General features: G+C 41.6%; 2 protein-coding genes and 1 non-coding gene across 5 annotated transcripts in view; 1 reads left to right on the forward strand and 2 right to left on the reverse strand.

The window, feature by feature from the left end:
• Positions 1–8589: 8589 nt before the first annotated feature.
• On the reverse strand, positions 8590–13878 carry Tcf24 (transcription factor 24). Its single transcript, XM_004653455.2, has 2 exons — positions 13504–13878; positions 8590–8703 (listed from the first exon to the last, which is right to left on the reverse strand). The coding sequence occupies exons 1-2, from the start codon at positions 13876–13878 to the stop codon at positions 8590–8592; spliced, it is 489 nt and encodes a 162-aa protein (XP_004653512.2).
• On the forward strand, positions 10039–10140 carry LOC123459096. The gene has a single exon (XR_006636012.1). It is a non-coding gene; the product is annotated as a U6 spliceosomal RNA (small nuclear RNA).
• Positions 13879–14777: 899 nt separating the features above from the next.
• Ppp1r42 (protein phosphatase 1 regulatory subunit 42) overlaps positions 14778–18010 on the reverse strand; it is a 52086-nt gene continuing 48853 nt past the window's right edge. For all 3 annotated transcript variants that reach the window (XM_045143881.1, XM_045143880.1, XM_045143879.1), the window contains one exon: positions 14778–15105. In XM_045143881.1, the coding sequence (XP_044999816.1) occupies positions 15024–15105 (82 nt within the window). In that variant the 3' untranslated portion in view covers positions 14778–15023. The remainder of the gene's footprint in view (positions 15106–18010) is intronic.

Consider the following 18010-nt stretch of genomic DNA (forward strand, 5'->3'; position numbering starts at 1 on the left):
TTTATTTATTTTCATGTAGAGACAGAGAGAAGGGAGAGAGAGAGAAAATGGGAGTGCCAGGGCCTTTAGCCACTTCAAACGAACTCCAGATGCATGCACCACTTGGTGCATTGGTTTTATGTGAATACTGGTTGTTAGGCTTTGCAGGCAAGTGCCTCAATTGCTAAGTCATCTCTCAGCCACACTTATCTTTTTCGCTGTTTGAAATGGCTCCAGTGTCCAATGGCCATAAAATTTTATTTTTTAATGAGAGAGAGAACACCAGAGAGAAAATTGGCATGCCAGGGCCTCCAGCTTCTGCAGTTGACCTTCAGATGCATGTGCCACCTTGTGTGTATGTGCAGCCTTGAGTGCTTGCATCACCACCTTGTGCATCTGGCTTTTCTTTTCTTTTTCTTTCTCTCTCTCTCTCTCTTTTTTTTTTTTTTTTTTTTTGGTTTTCTAAGGTAGGGTCTTGCTCTAGCTCAGAGCTGACCTGGAATTCACTGTGTAGTCTCAGGGTGCCCTCGAACTCATGGCGATCCTCCTACCTCTGCCTCCTGAGTGCTGGGATTAAAGGCGTGTGCCACCACGCCCGGCTCCATGCCTGCCTTTTATGTGGATGTTGGAGATGCAAACTCAGTTCCTCTTGCTTGCATAGGAGTCATCTCAGCCCATCAGCAATGGTTGTTGAGAAAACATGGAAAGTTACCAGAAACAGAATCTGTCAGTGTTAGGTGAGTCGAAATTCATAGTTTTTCGAATAAAATATACGATCAATATAATTTGGGATATCAAATAGTAAAAAGCATTTATATTAAGCCATCTGTACAAATGTCTAATATCTAACCTTGGGTCAGAAACATTCTTACTTTTAATTTGTTCTGCCAGCTAAGAAAAGCAACAGTACAATTTTACATAGAGTTAACAACCTATGTGGTCATGTGCCTCCTCAGAAAGACATTATGATACCAGGCCTAAAGAAAAAGATTAAATCTTACTGGAAAACAGATCCTGAATGACTTCATCCACTCCCTAAAATAATGAACTGACTATTGCCAGAATACTTTCTCTTTAATTGGAAATAAATGGTTAGTTACTTTCATGAATATAAAACGAAGCCCTCTGAGAAAAAGAGAAATTACTAAGAAGCAATTTCAACTGAAATAATTACCATGTCTTTCAGTAGGGTCAATTAGAAGTTATTTTCCTTTTGTAATTTTTCTAAGTTTAAATAAAGTCTCCATGAACAGAGAAGAGAGCCTCTGTTTAGGATACCTGTGATTCTGCACATTGAAATAATTTAGTTTTAAAAAAATTCTTGCCGGGCGTGGTGGCGCACGCCTTTAATCCCAGCACTCGGGAGGCAGAGGTAGGAGGATCGCCGTGAGTTCAAGGCCACCCTGAGACTACAGAGTTAATTCCAGGTCAGCCTGGGCCAGAGTGAGACCCTACCTCAAAAAAAAACCAAAAAAAAAAAAAAATTCTTAAAAATGCAAACCATTTTGTATTACCAGGTAACAGAGAACAGCCCTCTTCATTCTCTCCTCAATACTTACCTCTACAACAGAACTTGTAGTCTTTTCCTCTTTGTTATTTACTTTAAGAAGAACTTTCAAGGGCTTGGGAGATGGCTCACTGGTTAAAGGCAATTGCTTGTAAAGCCTGATAACCCAGGTTCAATTCCTCAGTACCCATGTAAAGCCAGATGCACAAAAAGTGGTGCATGAATCTGGTGTTAGTTTGCAGAGGCAAGAAGCTCTGGAACACACATTCATTCCCCTCCTCTCCTTCTCTCTATCCCTTCTGCTTGCAAATAAATAAATAAAAACATTAAAAACAAGTTCAGAGAGATTTTACTAGATTATGGATAGAACTCAAGAGAAGAATGGAGGGCAAATGTCCTGTATAGCAGGACAGGACAGGGCTTCCCAAAATGGAAAATGCCCCTATTTACCTTTTGTTTGTTTGTTTGAGGGAGGGTCTCACTCTAGTCCAGGCTGACCTGGAATTCACTATGTAGTCTCAGGGTGGCCTTGAACTCATAGCAATCCTCCTACTTTGGCTTCCTGAGTGCTACAATTAAAGGTGCCACCATGCCCGACCATCACTTATTTACTAAAAACATTTTAAAAATTATTTTATTTTATTTATTTACTTTTGTTTTTTTGAGGTGGAGTCTTGCTTGAGCTCAGGCTGACCTGAATTTCACTATGTAGTCTCAGAGTGGACTCGAATTTACGGCGATCCTCCTACCTCTGCCTCCCAAGTGCTGGGATTAAAGGCATGTACCACCACACCCGGGTCTACATATACTTTTGATATGGCTTTATTGACATGCAATTGATATAGACTGTACTATACGTGTTTTTTTTTAATAATCAGAAAGACACAATGAAACTGGTTATGCCTCTATCTTTGACTTGAAATGGGGTGTTCTGTAGGCCAGGCTGCCCTCAAACTTGCTAACTAGCTATGTATTCATGTGTGACTGAGTGCAGATGTGTATGTGCCTCTCTTAGTATGTGCCTAGCTCAGTGAGGCAGTTTTGAGGTGACAGGGCCCCAAAGTGAATAGCTTCCTTTTGACTAAGCATGGGGACTGTTCTTGAACCTATAGGGGGAAATCTAGGTCATTACACTCTACTACAGGTCAGAAACATCAGAAGGGTCTGGACTTTCCTTATCTCTGCCCCTTAGGGAGTCTTCAACTCCCTTCTGAGAAGGCCTTTTCTAGAGAATTGAGATTTTTTTTGTGAAGATTGACCTAGTCCAGAAATCCTGACCCCAGACACCTGATGTCAGAACTGATTAGACCGACCACCCATCCATGGGGCTCATATAAAAGTTCCCAATCTGAAAAAGAAAGAAGAAAGAAAGGAAAGGAAAGAAAAGATAGAAAATCCCCAACCTGAGTCTGGAGGTGGGCTTCTCAAACCCCTTCTTGCCTGTTGGGCAAGAGCTATGTCTTCCTTCCTTTCCTTCTCTCTCTCTTTTTTTTTTTTTAATGTTTAATTTATTTATTTGAGAGCGATAGACACAGAGAGAAAGACAGATAGCGGGAGAGAAACAGAATGGGCGCGCCAGGGCTTTCAAGCCTCTGCAAACGAACTCCAGACGCGTGCGCCCCCTTGTGCATCTGGCTAACGTGGGACCTGGGGAACCGAGCCTCGAACCGGGGTCCTTAGGCTTCACAGGCAAGCGCTTAACCGCTAAGCCATCTCTCCAGCCCCCTTTCCTTCTCTTAAAGCTCTAAGCTATAATAAAATCTTTCTGAACCTTCTCCTCTGGTCTGTGGATTTCATTCATCAAATTTGTAAGCCACTCATTTCCTTAGAAGTACGTGCTCAACCATGTTTATTGCTGCTCAATTTATAATAGCTGGGAAATGGAACCAGCCTAGATGTCCCTCAACTGATGAGTGGATGATGAAGATGTGGCACATTTATACAATAGAGTTCTACTCAGCGGTAAAGAAAAGTGAAGTTATGAAATTTGCAGAAAAATGGATGGACCTGGAAAGGATTATACTAAGTGAGGTAACCCAGGCCCAGAAAGCCAAGCGCCACATGTTCTCTCTCATATGTGGTTCCTAGCTACAGATGATTGGGCTTCTGTGTGAGAATGAAAATACTTAGTAGCAGAGGCCAGTAAGTTAAAAAGGAGACATAAAGGGAAGAGAAAGGAAGGGAGGAGGGTACTTAATAGGTTGATATTGTGTATATGTAAGTACAATGATTGTAATGGGGAGGTAATATGATGAAGAATGGAATTTCAAAGAGGAAAGTGTGGGGGGGAGGGAGGGTATTGCCATGGGATATTTTTTATAATCATGGAAAATGCTAATAAAAATTTTAAAAAGAAAAAAAAACAATAAAAAATTTAAAAAATTCATAAGCCAGGAATAAGAGACACCCCAAAACTGTCAGTATATTGACATATTGGAGCATTGGGAAGGAACCCCAAATTCCCATATTATCACCATCAGTGTACTGGGATTACAGAAGCCTGCTACAGCTTCCATCTTTTTAATAAAAGATTTCTTCTTAATTTTTTTTTATTTTTACTTATTTGAGAGAGAGAGAAAGAGGCAGAGAAAGAATGGGGGTGCCAGAGCCTCCAGCCACTACACAACAAACTCCAGACGCATGCACCACCTTGTGCATTTGGCTTAAGTGGGTCCTGGGGAATTGAACCTGGATCCTTTGCCTTTGCAGGCAAGCACCTTAACCATTAGGCCATTCCCTTCAATCCATTCCATCTTTTTCATATGGGGAGTCTGGAGATCAAACTTGGCTGTTCAGGCTTGAGTGGCAAATGCTTTAACCATTGAGACATCTCCCAAGCTTTTGATTGTGCTTCTAAAAAGGCATTTCCCAAGCCCCCAAAATAGTTATAAATGATTTTTAAAATATATTTATTTTATTTATTTATTTGAGAAAGAGAGACAGAGAGAGAGAGTATGCGTGTGTGGATGCACCAATGTCCCTTGCCACTGCAAGTGAACTCCAGATGCATGCATCACCACTTCGTGTATCTGACTTAATGTGGTAATGGGGAATCAAATCCAGGCCTAAAGGCTTTGTAAGCAAGTATGTTTGACAGGTTAAACATGTCCCAAGTAATTTTAACTATTAAAAAAAATTTGTTTTAAACATTTTAATTTATTTGAAAGATAAAGAGGCAAAGGGGGGTGGGAGAGAATGGGCATACCAAAGCATCTAGCCACTGCAAAGGAACTCTAGACACGTGTGCCACCTTGTACACCTGGCTTTATGTGGGTACTAGGGAATTGAACCTGAGTCCTTTGGCTTTGCAGGCAAGCGCCTTAACCACTAAGCCATCTCTCCAGCCCTTATTTTACTTTTGTGTGCACATAGTATGTGTGACATGTTGTGTTTGTGGTGTTTGCATGTGTATGTGCTACATGGCTAGCCTGCAGTGACCAGAGGAGCTCATTGGGTGTCCCCCTCCATCACTCACCTCCCTATTTTTTCCTTAAGATAGAGTCTCTTACAAATTCCAGAGCTTGTATGAGACTCAGTGGGTCTCCAGTCTCTGCTTCTCACAGGACTCAGGTTATAAACACGTGTGGGCATGCCCAGCTGTTTATGTGGATTCTGAAGATTTGCACTCAAGCAGTCTCGGGCTCTCTGAGGCTCTCATGCTTACACAGGAAGTGCATTTAACTGCTGAACAATCTCTCCAGCTCTATAAGGAATTTTAAATAAGAAATTCCAATGGTAAAGCTGAGTGAGCAGAAAGAAATTTAACTGAAGATTTCCCATACAGATTATGGGGTAATACCATAATTCACATATGTCCCTCCCAAGTCCCAATGTGTAGTATATTCTTTTTTCTCTCTCTTTCTGTCTCTTCCTCCTTCCTTCCCTTCTTCCTTCCCTCCCTTCCTTCTTTCTTTCTTTTTTCCAGGTAGGGTCTTACTCTAGCCCAGGTTGTACTGGAACTCTCTTTGTAGTCCCAGGCTAGCCTTGAACTCACAGTGATCTTCCTACCTCTGCTTCCTGAGTGCTTGGAAAGGTGTGTGCCACCACACCCAACTTTCAATATGCATTCTATTGAAGACATCATGGTAAAGAAGTAACTAAGTAGTTATCCTCTAAAAATTTTCAAATTTGCCATGTTTACTAAGTATCCAAAGAGACAGATACAAATTTAACAGGTTAAATTAACTTTCTAAGTAACATTTTATTTCAATAATCATTCTGATCATGCATCATGAATTAAAGCAGCATGTTCCTTTGAACCTTTGGTTGAAATTATCAAACATCTCTGGAATTCTCCAATCTGCTAAAAATGACTAGCCCACTTAACAATTCAGTAAACTGTTATGAAAATCAATGAAAGAAATATACTTCTTTGACATTAAAACATTTATAACTGGACAAGTAGAAATAAAAACTTATAGCATCAGAGGCAAAGCTCTACCATTGAACAGGATGATTTAGGAAATAATTCAACAAAAGTCATAGTTTTTTTTCCCTCCAATTAAATGCTATAAAAATTATAGCTAAATGAATAGACTTGCATTATTAGCAAAAAATCAATTTGCTAAAATTCTCACTACTAGACTTAGTCTTACAGGCCTGTTTAACATAACAATTAATAACCAAATTCAAATCTTATTTTTACTTAAATTTAACTTTGTATTCCTTAATATTAGATAAGCAGGGTAAATGCATTTACAAAAATTTAAATATACAAACACCTGTGTTACATATTAATATCCAGAAAGCAAAGGTGCACAGAAGGTTTTTAAGACAGGTCATATATTTTCATTTTATTTTCAAGCAGAGAGAGAGACAGAGAAAGAAAGAGGGAGAATGAGCATGCCAGGGCCTCCTGCCACTGCAAACAAACTCCAGATACATGCACCACTTTGAGCATCTGGCTTTATGTGGGTACTGGTGAATCGAACCTGGGTCCTTAGGCTTGCAGACAAGCACCTTAATCGCTAAGCCATCTCTCCAGCCCAGGACAGGTCATATTTTATGGAGGCTATTCAAATTGAAATAAATAAAACTTACAAGTTACTGGAGATAAGCCAAAACATTACCATTCCTCTGAATTGATTGGATTCTACCAGACTGGAAGAAAATGAGGTGAAAATAAAATAAAATGGTGTTTCAACTACTATATTAGTGGTATGGCATGGTGGCGCAAGTCTTTGATCCCAGCACTCAGGAGGCTGAGGTAGGAGTTTATCATTGTGAATTTGAGACCAGACTACAGCTAGACCCTACTTCAAAAAAACAGAAACAAAAAACTATTACATGAATTCAACAAAAGCCAGAAATATAAATTTGTACTTGCTAATCTTAAATCAAATTCAGCAACTTCAAAGCTGGTTATTGAGAAATAAATGAACTTCACTGATGTAAAACAGAGACTGGTAAGCACTGAAAAGCCAGAAGTAGTGAAAAGCAAAGAGATGGTGTTAACTTTTAGTCTCTGTTGCTTCCCATTGTTTGTGGGCTCAGCATTTTTGGTTTGTCAGTTTTCTGACAAACTTCTCTACTCATGGCTCTGGTCTTATGCAACTTCTCTGAGATTTTACAACTTACTAAAGCTGTCAGTATGTTTAATAATTCAGCTACAAGTTACATAAGTCTATAATAGAAATAACACCTAATTGGCATTAGAAAATGAATAACTGGACAAGAAATAAAAGCCAGTATACTCAAAGGCAAAGCTCTACTTTTCATAGGATGCCTTTCCATAGTCTCCTGTTGAAACCACTGGTGTAGTCCATCAGACCAGCTGCTTCCTGGGCAGTTCGTAGTGTGCAATGCTCTGGAAGAGGAGTGCTGGAGGAGGAAGAGGAAGAGGAGGTGGAGGATTCTGTGGGAGCACACTCAATGGTGGTGGGGCTGGTCGGCCCCCAGCTTGAATTTATCTGTGTCCTTGGAATCCTTCAAGATACAAATCAGTGCCAGAATTCCCAAATGAACAGGATTTCCCCTATTTCGTATTTGCCAAGTAGGTGAATAGTTGATGTGGGAAGAAAGAGTCCATCATCATAGCTGGCTAAGGAAGATCATGGGTTCCAAACAAGCTGGGAAATGCCATATTACAAGGTAGCTACAGCTGATCCAGCTTACCTTCAGGACTTGAAAGGAGATGGTATGGCTATGGTGTGACCAGTGGGAAGGATGATGAACTGGGTCACCAGGTGACACCTGGACCCCTGTTCATACTGGCATGATTCCTAGTGCCTTCTACAATTTGGAAACATAGAAAACATAATTTAGAACTAACTACACCTCTTGAAAGGTAACTGTGTCCTGTCCTATAAAATAAGTCAGTTTTAATATCCCATGCAAACTTTCTAACAGGAGAAAGACTAACTAGGGATAGAAGTTATTACAACAGTCCTTACAACCCCCCCCCACACACTGCAAACACACATACGGGGAGAGAGAAGAGAAAGCACAAAACCATATAAATGATCTTCTATCTTTCAACTATAAGAGGTTCCTAGGTCAACCAAAAGCACACAATGACTTTTGCAAAAATAGAATACTGGTATATGATTATCACTATTATTATTTTATTGTTCTTGTTGTTTTTCGAGGTAGGGTCTCACTCTAGCCCAGCCTGACCTGGAATTCACTATGTAGTTTCAGGGTGCCTGAAACTAATGGAGATCCTCCTACCTCTGCCTCCCAAGTACTGGGATTAAAGGTATGGGCCACCACACCCAGCTAATACTGGTATATTATAAACACAGATTTTAACTTTTTTAAACTAGTAAGACTACTGGTATCAGCTTTTAACTTCAAAATATATAAATTACATGAAATGTGTGCACCTTTGATGTTTATGCAGTTGTTTGCTTCAGTATGTCTTTTTCTAGTAGCTTCTCTTGTATTGATGCTCACAATGACTAGACAAACTGTGTATTTTCATATCAAGTTGACTGCTCCATTCCACATTTATATAGATACATAAATCTTGACATTCACCTATGGGTTCCAATGTAAACCTTCAGAAATGATGTTTGTGATGTCTGATGTAATAAATACAGAGTTATTTCACAGTACTTAAAAATAATAGCCACCACCTCTGGCAGACCCCACCTGGAGAGAAGTTAAGGCTGGGAGTCTGTGGACATGCTGCTCTGACTTGCTTTGTCTCCGGAGACAGACTGTTTCATAAACTGAGCAGTAGCGCCAATGTATAATCTTGATCGCATGGGCCATTTCTGAAAACAGAATATTTAAATCAGAATCCAAAGGTTAGTACCTCTGACATATCTGGCATAATCTATATGCATAATATTTAAAATTCCAGTCACATTAATGTTAATGAAGTCTTACATAACAATTAACAATTAGAGCTTTAAAGTCTAGGGGATTAACATGAGAAATGTTTAGTAAGGGCTGGAGAGATGGCTTAGCGGTTAAGCGCTTGCCTATGAAGCCTAAGTACCCCAGTTCGAGGCTTGGTTCCCCAGGTCCCACGTTAGCCAGATGCACAAGGGGGCGCACGCGTCTGGAGTTCGTTTGCAGTGGCTGGAAGCCCTGGCGCACCCATTCTCTCTCTCTCCCTCTATCTGTCTTTCTCTCTGTGTCTGTTGCTCTCAAATAAATAAATAAAAAATGAACAAAAAAAATATTTAAAAAAAATTAAAAAAAAATGTTTAGTTAGTAATGTTTATTCTAAAAGTGAAATAGCTTTCCAAGCTGGGCCCGGCAGAATGGCTCCCGCTAAGAAGGGTGGTGAGAAAAAGAAAGGCCATTCTGCCATCAATGAGGTGGTGCCCAGAGAGGACACCATCACCATTCACAAGCGCATCCATGGAGTGGGCTTCAAGAAGCAGACCCTAGGGCCCTCAAAGAGATCTGGAAGTTTGCCATGAAAGAGATGGGGACTCCAGATGTGCTCATTGATGCCAGGCTCAACAAAGCCATCTGGGCCAAGGGAATAAAGAATGTCCCATATCGTATAGGTGTACAGTTGTCCAGGAAACAAAATGAGGATGAAGATTCACCAAACAAGCTTTATACTTTGGTGACCTATTACCACACTCAAAAATCTATAGACTCAATGTGGATGAGAACTAACTTCTTGAGTGTAAAAATAAAATTATAAAAGTTTAAAAAAAAAGTGAAAGTATAGCTAGACTTTGATTACCTTAAAAATAATTTATATACATGTGGACAAGAATTATGAGAAGTCATAAAGAATAAATATAGCTCGGGCTGGAGAGTTGGCTTAGCGGTTAAGTGCTTGCCCGTGAAGCCTAAGGACCCTGGTTTGAGGCTCGATTCCCCAGAACCCACGTTAGCCAGATGCACAAGGGGGCGCAAGCGTCTGGAGTTCGTTTGCAGTGCTGGAAGCCCTGGCGTGCCCATTCTCTCTCTTGCTCTCTGCCTCTTTCTCTCTCTCTGTCACTCTCAAATAAATAAATAAAAATAAACAAAAAAATTTAAAGAATAAATATAGCTGAAATATAAAAAATCTATCCACAATATTTTAATTTTAAACCTAAAACAAAATTAAATGTAAAAATATTAGTTCTAAAGAATGAATGCTCACTTACATGCTAAATATCCATACAATAAAACAAGTAATTCAGAGATTAGCATGGCCCCTAAGCAAAGATGACAGGCAAATTTGTGAAACATCCAGTATTTTTTTGCTTTTTTTTTTTTTTTTTTTTTGGTTTTTCGAGGTAGGGTCTCACTCTGGTCCAGGCTGACCTGAAATTAACTCTGTCATCTCAGGGTGGCCTTGAACTCATGGCAATCCTCCTACCTCTGCCTCCCGAATGCTGGATTAAAGGTGTATGCCACCACGTGCCCAGCTTGCTTTTGTTGTTTTTGAGGCAGGGTCTTCACAGTAGAGTTGCTGGAATTTAAAGCTATGTGCCACCATGCCTGGCTAGTGCCAACAGTTAACATGTTCATAATATTGACAAGGACTGATGACTCCAAATCATGAAATTGAAATAATGCATTAAAATACCCTTTGGCAGGGGGTGATGGCACACACCTTTAATCCCAACATTTGGGAGGTAGAGTTAGGATGATCACCATGAGTTTGAGGCCAGCCTGGGACTACAGAGAGTTACCAGACAGCCTGGGCTAGAGTAAGATCCTACCTTGAAAAAGCAAAAACAAAAATATCCTTTGGTCATCAGGTTAGACCTAAATAACACTATGTTTAAGACAGAAAATGTCATTTTAGAACAATTACTAAGGGCAATGATAGCACATAATGAACCTTTAGTTAACCAAAAAATAAAAATGACCGGAATTTTTTATTCCTCTTGTATTAAAGACAGTCTTAATATTTAAACATTTTGATAGTGTCTTTAAAATATGTTAACAATTTCCTCTGAATGCCCACAGCACATAGTAATTGAGCTTTTATAACAAATGTAATATTCTCCCTTGTAGTGCTATGCTATGATTGTGTGTTTGTTTCTCTCTCTAATTCGTTCATCTAGGAAAGTGACTGAGTTTTACAGTTGTGTTCGCTGTACTAAAATAGTGCTCTGCACATAATAACAGATCAATCACTCATTAGCCACTATCAAGTTCATTTTTGTTATTGTTTTTTCAAGGTAGGGTCTCACTCACTCTAGCCCAGGTTGATCTGGAACTCTCTCTACAGTCCCAGGCTGGCCTCCAACTCATGGTGATTCTCTTGGTTCTACCTCCCAAGTGCTGGGATTAAAGGTGTGCACCCCCACGCCTAGCTTTAGTTCATTTTTTAGAGATAGTGTTTGGTCTTCTATTATCTCTGGGACTAGAAAACACAGTATTATACAGCTTGTCTTCTAAAATCAGACAGCAGTGAAATGTTTTTCTAAAAAGGGCCTGACTATAAAAACATGGCACAGGAATCAAGTACAAACCCAGGCAGCATGCTTGTTTGTTTCCTACACTGATGCGTCTAACAGTTCTCATTTAGGAAAACAACAAATGAGAAAGACTTCACATTCTGAATTTTATCAACTACAAAGGAGACATTTCACATCTGCCTTTTGTATTACAACCTAATTAATGCTAAACTAAACTTTCTTAGGATATACAGCAAATGTCAAGTTAAAAGAAATCTACAGCCAGGCGTGGTGGTGCCCACCTTTAATCCCAACACTGGGCAAGTAGAGTTAGGAGGATCAGGATCGCTGTGAGTTTGAGGTCACCCTGAGACTACATAGTGTATTCCAGTTCAGCCTGGGTTAGTGAAAGACCCTAACCTCAAAAAACAAACAAATGAATGAACGAATGAATGAAAGAAAGAGAAGGAAGGAAGGGAAGAAAGAGAGAGAGAGAAAGGAAGGAAGGAAGAAAGAGAAGGAAGAAGTCTACATTAGCAATATATCTATAATGCACAGTGCACTACAAAATTCTTTTTTTTTCTACATTAGTGTTTCTTTTATTTTTTATTTTTATTTTTATTTTTTATTGACAATGTCCATAGTTATAGACAATAAACCATGATAGTTCCCTCCTTCCTCCACTTTCCTCTTCACAAATCTACTCTCCATCATATCCCCTCCCCCTCTCAAGTAGTCTCTCTTTCATTTTTATAGTTTTTTAAAATTTTTTTGTTTATTTATTTGACAGCAACAGACAGAGAGAGAGAGAGAGAGAGAGAGAGAATGGGTGCTCCAAAGCCTCCAACCAATGCAAATGAACTCCAGACGCATATGCCCCCTTGTGCATTTGGCTAATGTGGGTCTTGGGGAATCAAGCCTCGAACCAGGGTCCTTAGGCTTCACAGGCAAGCGCTTATCGCTAAGCCATCTCTCAAGCCCAAGTCTCTCTTTTATTTTGATGTCATCATCTTTTCCTCCCATTCTGAGGGTCTCAATACAAAATTCTTTAATTGGAGCAGGTGACTTTTCAGCTGAGATTATGCTATAAAATTCTCGAATGGAATAGGTTTATTATTATAAATTTCACATTTTCATACTTAATATTTGGAATTGTTTAAGTCTATCCTTAGGTTGATTATGTTTGCAAACTAAATTTTAAGAAACCTCACTCCAGAATTGCAAATACAGTTAACCTGAGGCATGTTTTACTACATTTCAACAATGACTACTCATTTTTTATTATTCAATTATTTATTTAACACTGATATACTTAAGGCTATGTCTAATTGTGTGTGTGTGTGTGTGTGTGTGTGTGTGTGTGTGTAGGGGGTTGTTAAAATACCTCAGAGTGGTGGAACTAAAAGTGTGAAAAATCTAGAGTTAACAATTACGGAGAATATGCCTTTTGAATAGAAAGCAAGATCAATGCAAGGTTTCAGAAGAACTCTAGGAGAAAAGGATGGAGCAGAGACTACTGCAATACAAGCAGTAAATAAGTCATATGCCATATTAAATAAAAAGCATGACCATTTTACCTCCATGTAAAGAAATTATGCAAAATGGATTTTCTTGTTTACCTTTGTACATTACAAATTTGAAATAGATCAATTCACTTACTGTGCATACCAACCTATTATGACAACTACATAAAATCTCATTCTTAACGTTCTTAATAGCTGTGTAGTCCATAGTATTTAAACTATTGAAATTTTCCTCCATGGGGAAGCAGAATGGTCTCGTTTGTTTTTACTACTTTTACTCGATTTTTTTTTTCTTATGATTTAGGAGCAGACTCTATTTATGACTATTTAATTCGTGAAACCTTTGGAACCTCCCATGGAGAATTCACTGTCAATGTAAAATCTATATAAGTGAAGACACAGCTCTCAAATAGTCACGAATGTAATTTAAATACTTACAAATCATCAGAAGTACGGCACATCCAGGCTTCTCACTGCTCCCTTTGAAAGACATTAAGGGGCCCGCGAAATCCCCACCCAAGACACTTTAAACTCCCAAATGCACTACTTGAAAATCCCCAAGAACGGCCTTTTTGGCGGGAGCCTGCCGCCAGCATCCGCGCGCCCCAGTGGCTTTCTAGGCGTGTTCGCGCCTCTGCGGGAGCGGTGACAGGGTGACTCGGCATCCAGCTTCCCGCCCCGGCTCACCTACCTTGACCGGGTGCAGGTAGCCTTCGCCTCGCAAGGTGCCCAGCCCGGGGTCTCCGGGCGCCTGCGCGTCGTCCTGCAGGCTGCGGGTGAGGTGGGCGATGTAGGTGGTGGCCAGCAGCAGCACGTCCAGCTTGGACAGCTTGGTGTCGGGCGGCACGGACGGGAGCGTGCGCTGCAGCTCCAGGAAGGCGTGCCGCAGGGTCTGCACGCGGCTGCGCTCGCGAGCGGCGTTCGCCGCGGCCGGCCGGCCTCCCCCCGAGCGCGGGCCGACCCCGCCGGAGCCCGCCGGCCCCAGCCCGGGACGTCCGGGGCTCGAGTCGCGGACGGCGGCGGCGGCGGGCTCGGCTCGGGCGCTCGCTGGGCGGCCGCGCTCCATGGTGACTTCCAGCGGGCGCTGCGTCCAAAGGCAGCGCCGTGAGCCGCCCGCGGTCACCTTCGAGCCGGTTGGGCCTGGGGGTGTTCCGCCGGCCCGCGACCCGCCTCCCTGGGCTTCTTGATGGGGCCCGGAGAGGGAGACGGCCTGAGTTTGGGGGATCCCCCCAGGAAGGGACCTCGGGCGTGCAGCTCCAGTGAGCCCCGGGGAAGTGGTGTGGGTGCTTGTCGTGGACGGCTGGGCTTTTATCGGGCGCGCAGCCCGCGGTGTGCCGTGGCCCGCGGTGGCACGTCGGGCGGAGGTCTGCACCCACCCGAGCGGATACGGGGCGGGGCGCTACAGCGGGCGCCCCTCCGCCGCCGAGTCATCCATCAAACCGTCCGAGGCGGGGCCTGGCCCCTGGGTCCCCAATCCCCGCGCCGGTCCCCGCGGAGCCCGAGCCCTGGGCGACCACCGGCGGGTGGGTGGGGTCCGGAGAGGCGCTCGCTGCCGAGACCCCCGACGCCCGCCCTACGCGCCGTCCCTTCCAGAAACAAATGCGGGAACAGGACAGTATGGTCTCTTTGGGGTCAAAACGGAATGGTAACTATAAAGAGGCACAGAAGAATCGGTTTTTTAAAGTATATTTTTGCGTACTTTCCAGTATTTCTCTGAGTTTCCAAATGCGCCGTAGTGGCACTTGTTATGCGGGGACATGGCAGTCCGGACTTGCACGTCAGTTCTCGTCCCTTAACTATAATTCCATTTACACTGTATTTACAAAGCACATATAATTTCCCTTGATTCAAAAGATTAGGGGCTCTCTACTCCCTCCTGCCGTCCACACAGCAAGAGCACTCTGCACTTCCTTCTCAATAAAGTCGCTCTAAATCTTAAAAAAAAAAGAAAAAAAAAATCCTATCGAATAAGAAAGTATATCTTTATTTCACAGTAAATTTTATGCACGACTAAAAAGTAAATAGATTCTTGAACCCACACGTGGAAAGAAAAGTCTCGGTTTCAAGAAAGGAGTAAGTCAAACAAGTTAACCCACACTGAGAGAACAAACTCGCAAAAGATGCCATTGCCGGCTTCTATGAAAAAGAAAAAAAAAAAAAACTCATCACACGACGCCGAATTTACTTCTTTTGCCACAAACAAATTTTCTTCTAGTTTTGGGTTTTGAAGACAGTGAGGTTCGTGTCATCAGTTTTTGTTAGTAAGCGTTCAGATTCCTTCAAAGACAGATTCCTGTATTTATAAAACGAAAAACAAAATGGGCATTTAATTAACCTAAAAATACCCAAAACAGACAAACCACCCAGGACACACTAACAATGGTAAGCACCAAGGATTATTTACCAAACTTTGTGAATCTTCTTGGGCTTTACAGGAAACAGAAACAAAGACCTTCTTGGAACAATGTGAAGGAACTATGACTTGGGAGAAGTGTGGAAATAATGTCCTGTGACTGGGGTGAGGTGAGTGAAGTTCCTATGGCTTCTTCAAGTTTGCTCCCTTACTGGGGTGGGGGAAGAGGTGGGGTGGGGATGAAGGCATGATAAGGCTCTGTTGTCAGCAGTGGCTTTGTTGCCCAGCCCTTAGAGGAAGAATGATGTTAACAAGATGTCCACTGTGTACCATTTTCTGCCTGCCATTCTAAGCAGCCTTTCTGAAGACAAAGATGAGTCAAGCGTTCATGACTCATGAAATGACTCTATCTCTGTAGTTTTGTTCAAAAATGTAAGACTCCTAAACCTCCATCAATAATTAGTAATAAGTAATAATTAGTAATAATAAGTAATAATTAGTAATAAGTGATACTATACAGCACTTAATGTGTGATAAGGCATTTCTCATTTGGACTTTACAACATAGGAGGATTTTACACCTTACAGTGGAAACATAAATTTCATGGGGAATAGGCAACTGGTCCGAGGTCACATACACATGGTGGCTGAAGCAGGCTTCAAACGAAGTTGACCATCCCCAGCATTAGTGCTCTTTGCCAGCCTGTTCTAATACATCTATTTTGTAACTTGCCAAAGTTTCTGTGTTTATGATTAAAATGCATACTTTTGATAATTTGACGCCTGGTTCACAAGTTCTTTGTGGTCTAGTCTTCCAAAAAGTATGATTTTAGAAGCCTGCAGATTTTTAGTGTGATATATCTTCGAATTGTTAAGTCTTTTTTTCTAGATATGCCAAGTGGTGATGTTAAGATTGTCTTTATAATGCAAGATAAAAGAAACAAGTAGCAGGGCTAGAGAGATGGCTCAGCGGTTAAGACACTTGGCTGTGAAGCCCAAGGATCCAGGTTTGATTCCCAGAACCCAGATAAGACAGATGCACATAGTAGTGCAAGTGTCTGGAGTTTGTTTGCAGTGCCCATTTTCTCTCTCTCTCTAATAAATAAATAAATAAAATAAAAATAACAAGTAGCATACTAGAGAATGAAATCTTATATACATATATTTATATAAAATAAATTGGTGGTTGTCCTCACCTTTCAGCTACTGTTCACTTACTGTTTAAGGTATAATTTACACAGTTAAGTTTCCCCATTTGCATGTATAATTCAGTAAGTTTTGGTCAGTGTATGCTGTCATGTACCACAGTAAAGACCCAGGACACATTCATCAACTTCTGGAAGTCCCTCTTTGAAGTCAGTCCTTTCTCCTACCCCCAGTTCCTGGCAGCTACTGATCTATTTTCTGTTGCTTGCAATTTGCTTTGTCCAAATAATTATTGCAAACGAACTCCAGACACATGGCCACTTTGTGCATCTGGCTAATGTGGGTCCTGGGGACTCAAACCTGGGTCCTTTGACTTTGCAGGCAAACGTCTTAACTGCTAAGCCATCCCTCTAGGCCCCCCCCTTAAAATTTTTTAATTGAGAACTTTAATGAATGAATATATTGCAAATTGGTCATATTCTCATTGGTCATATACTTTAAATTTTAAAAAAATTATTTATTTATTTTAGAGAGAGAGATATACACAGAAATAGGCAGGTAGAGAGAGAGAGAATAGGGACACCAGGGCCTCCAGCCACTTGTGCATCTGGCTTACATGGGTCATGGGGAGTCAAACCTGGGTCCTTTGGCTTTGCAGGCAAGCACCTTAACTGCTAAGCCATCTCTCCAGCCCGTGTTATATATTCTTATGTCCCCTCTCCATCAGCCATTTCCACTGTGGGTGCTCCTCAGTGGGAATATCTGAAATCACTATGGGTCATGAATGCCCTAGTCAGTCCCTTGCAGGAGAGACAATGACTCAGAGTACACTTTCTCACCCTATGGCTCTTCTATTCTTTTGGCTCCCTCTTTTGCAATGTTCCCTGAGCCTAGGGCAAGGGTGTTAATGAGTCTGCATTGTTCTTGAGTTCTCGGCAGCCTCTAATTTTCTGTTTTGATGTTTGTTTTTTTTTTTGAGGTAGAGCCTCACTTTAGCCCAGGATGATCTGGAATTCACTATGGAGCCTCAGGGTGGCCTCAAACTCATGGCAATCCTCCTACCTCTGCCTCCTGAGTGTTGGGATTAAAGGCGTGCACCACCATGCCCGGCTTGCTTTGATGAGTTTTGAGTCTCTTCCATGTTGACTACCATCTCCCTGGAGGAGGTTTTCAGGCTAGCACTGAGAGCAGCACTCATATAACCCATGTTATTTTTTAAAACATGTTATTTATTTATTTGAGAAAGTGACAGTGAGAGAAAGAGGCAGACACAGAGAGAGAGACAGAGGGAGAGAGAATGGGCATGCCAGGGCCTCTAGCCACTACAAATGAACTCCAGATGCATGCGCCCCCTTGTGCACTTGGTTTACGTGAGTACTGGGGAATCAAATCTGGGTCCTTAGGCTTCACAGGCAAGCACCTTAACTGCTAAGCCATCTCTCCAGCCCTCCATGTTATTTTGTTTTAAAGATACATTTATTTACTTATTTATTTGAGAGAGAGGGACAGAGAGGAGAATGGGCGCACCATGGCCTACAGCCACTGCAAACAAAATCCACACATATGTGACACTTTGTGCACCTGGCTTATGTGGGTCCTGGGGAACTGAACCCTTGGCTTTTCAGGCAAATACTGTAACTACTAAGCCATCTCTCCAGCACCCTCCATGTTATTTTTTTTAAGACAGAAGTTTATTTAAA

This window comes from Jaculus jaculus, chromosome 2, assembly GCF_020740685.1.
Source record: "Jaculus jaculus isolate mJacJac1 chromosome 2, mJacJac1.mat.Y.cur, whole genome shotgun sequence".
NCBI classification, from domain to species: domain Eukaryota; kingdom Metazoa; phylum Chordata; class Mammalia; order Rodentia; family Dipodidae; genus Jaculus; species Jaculus jaculus.

What these genes read in the sequence shown, in the direction of transcription:
- Tcf24 (XM_004653455.2), bottom strand. Translation starts at nt 13,878, where the DNA reads ATGGAGCGCGGCCGCCCAGCGAGCGCCCGAGCCGAGCCCGCCGCCGCC. An exon ending in GCTACCTGCACCCGGTCAAG is followed by an intron (nt 8,704 to 13,503) that starts GTAGGTGAGCCG and finishes TTCTGTTTTCAG; the next exon opens with AAATGGCCCATGCGATCAAG.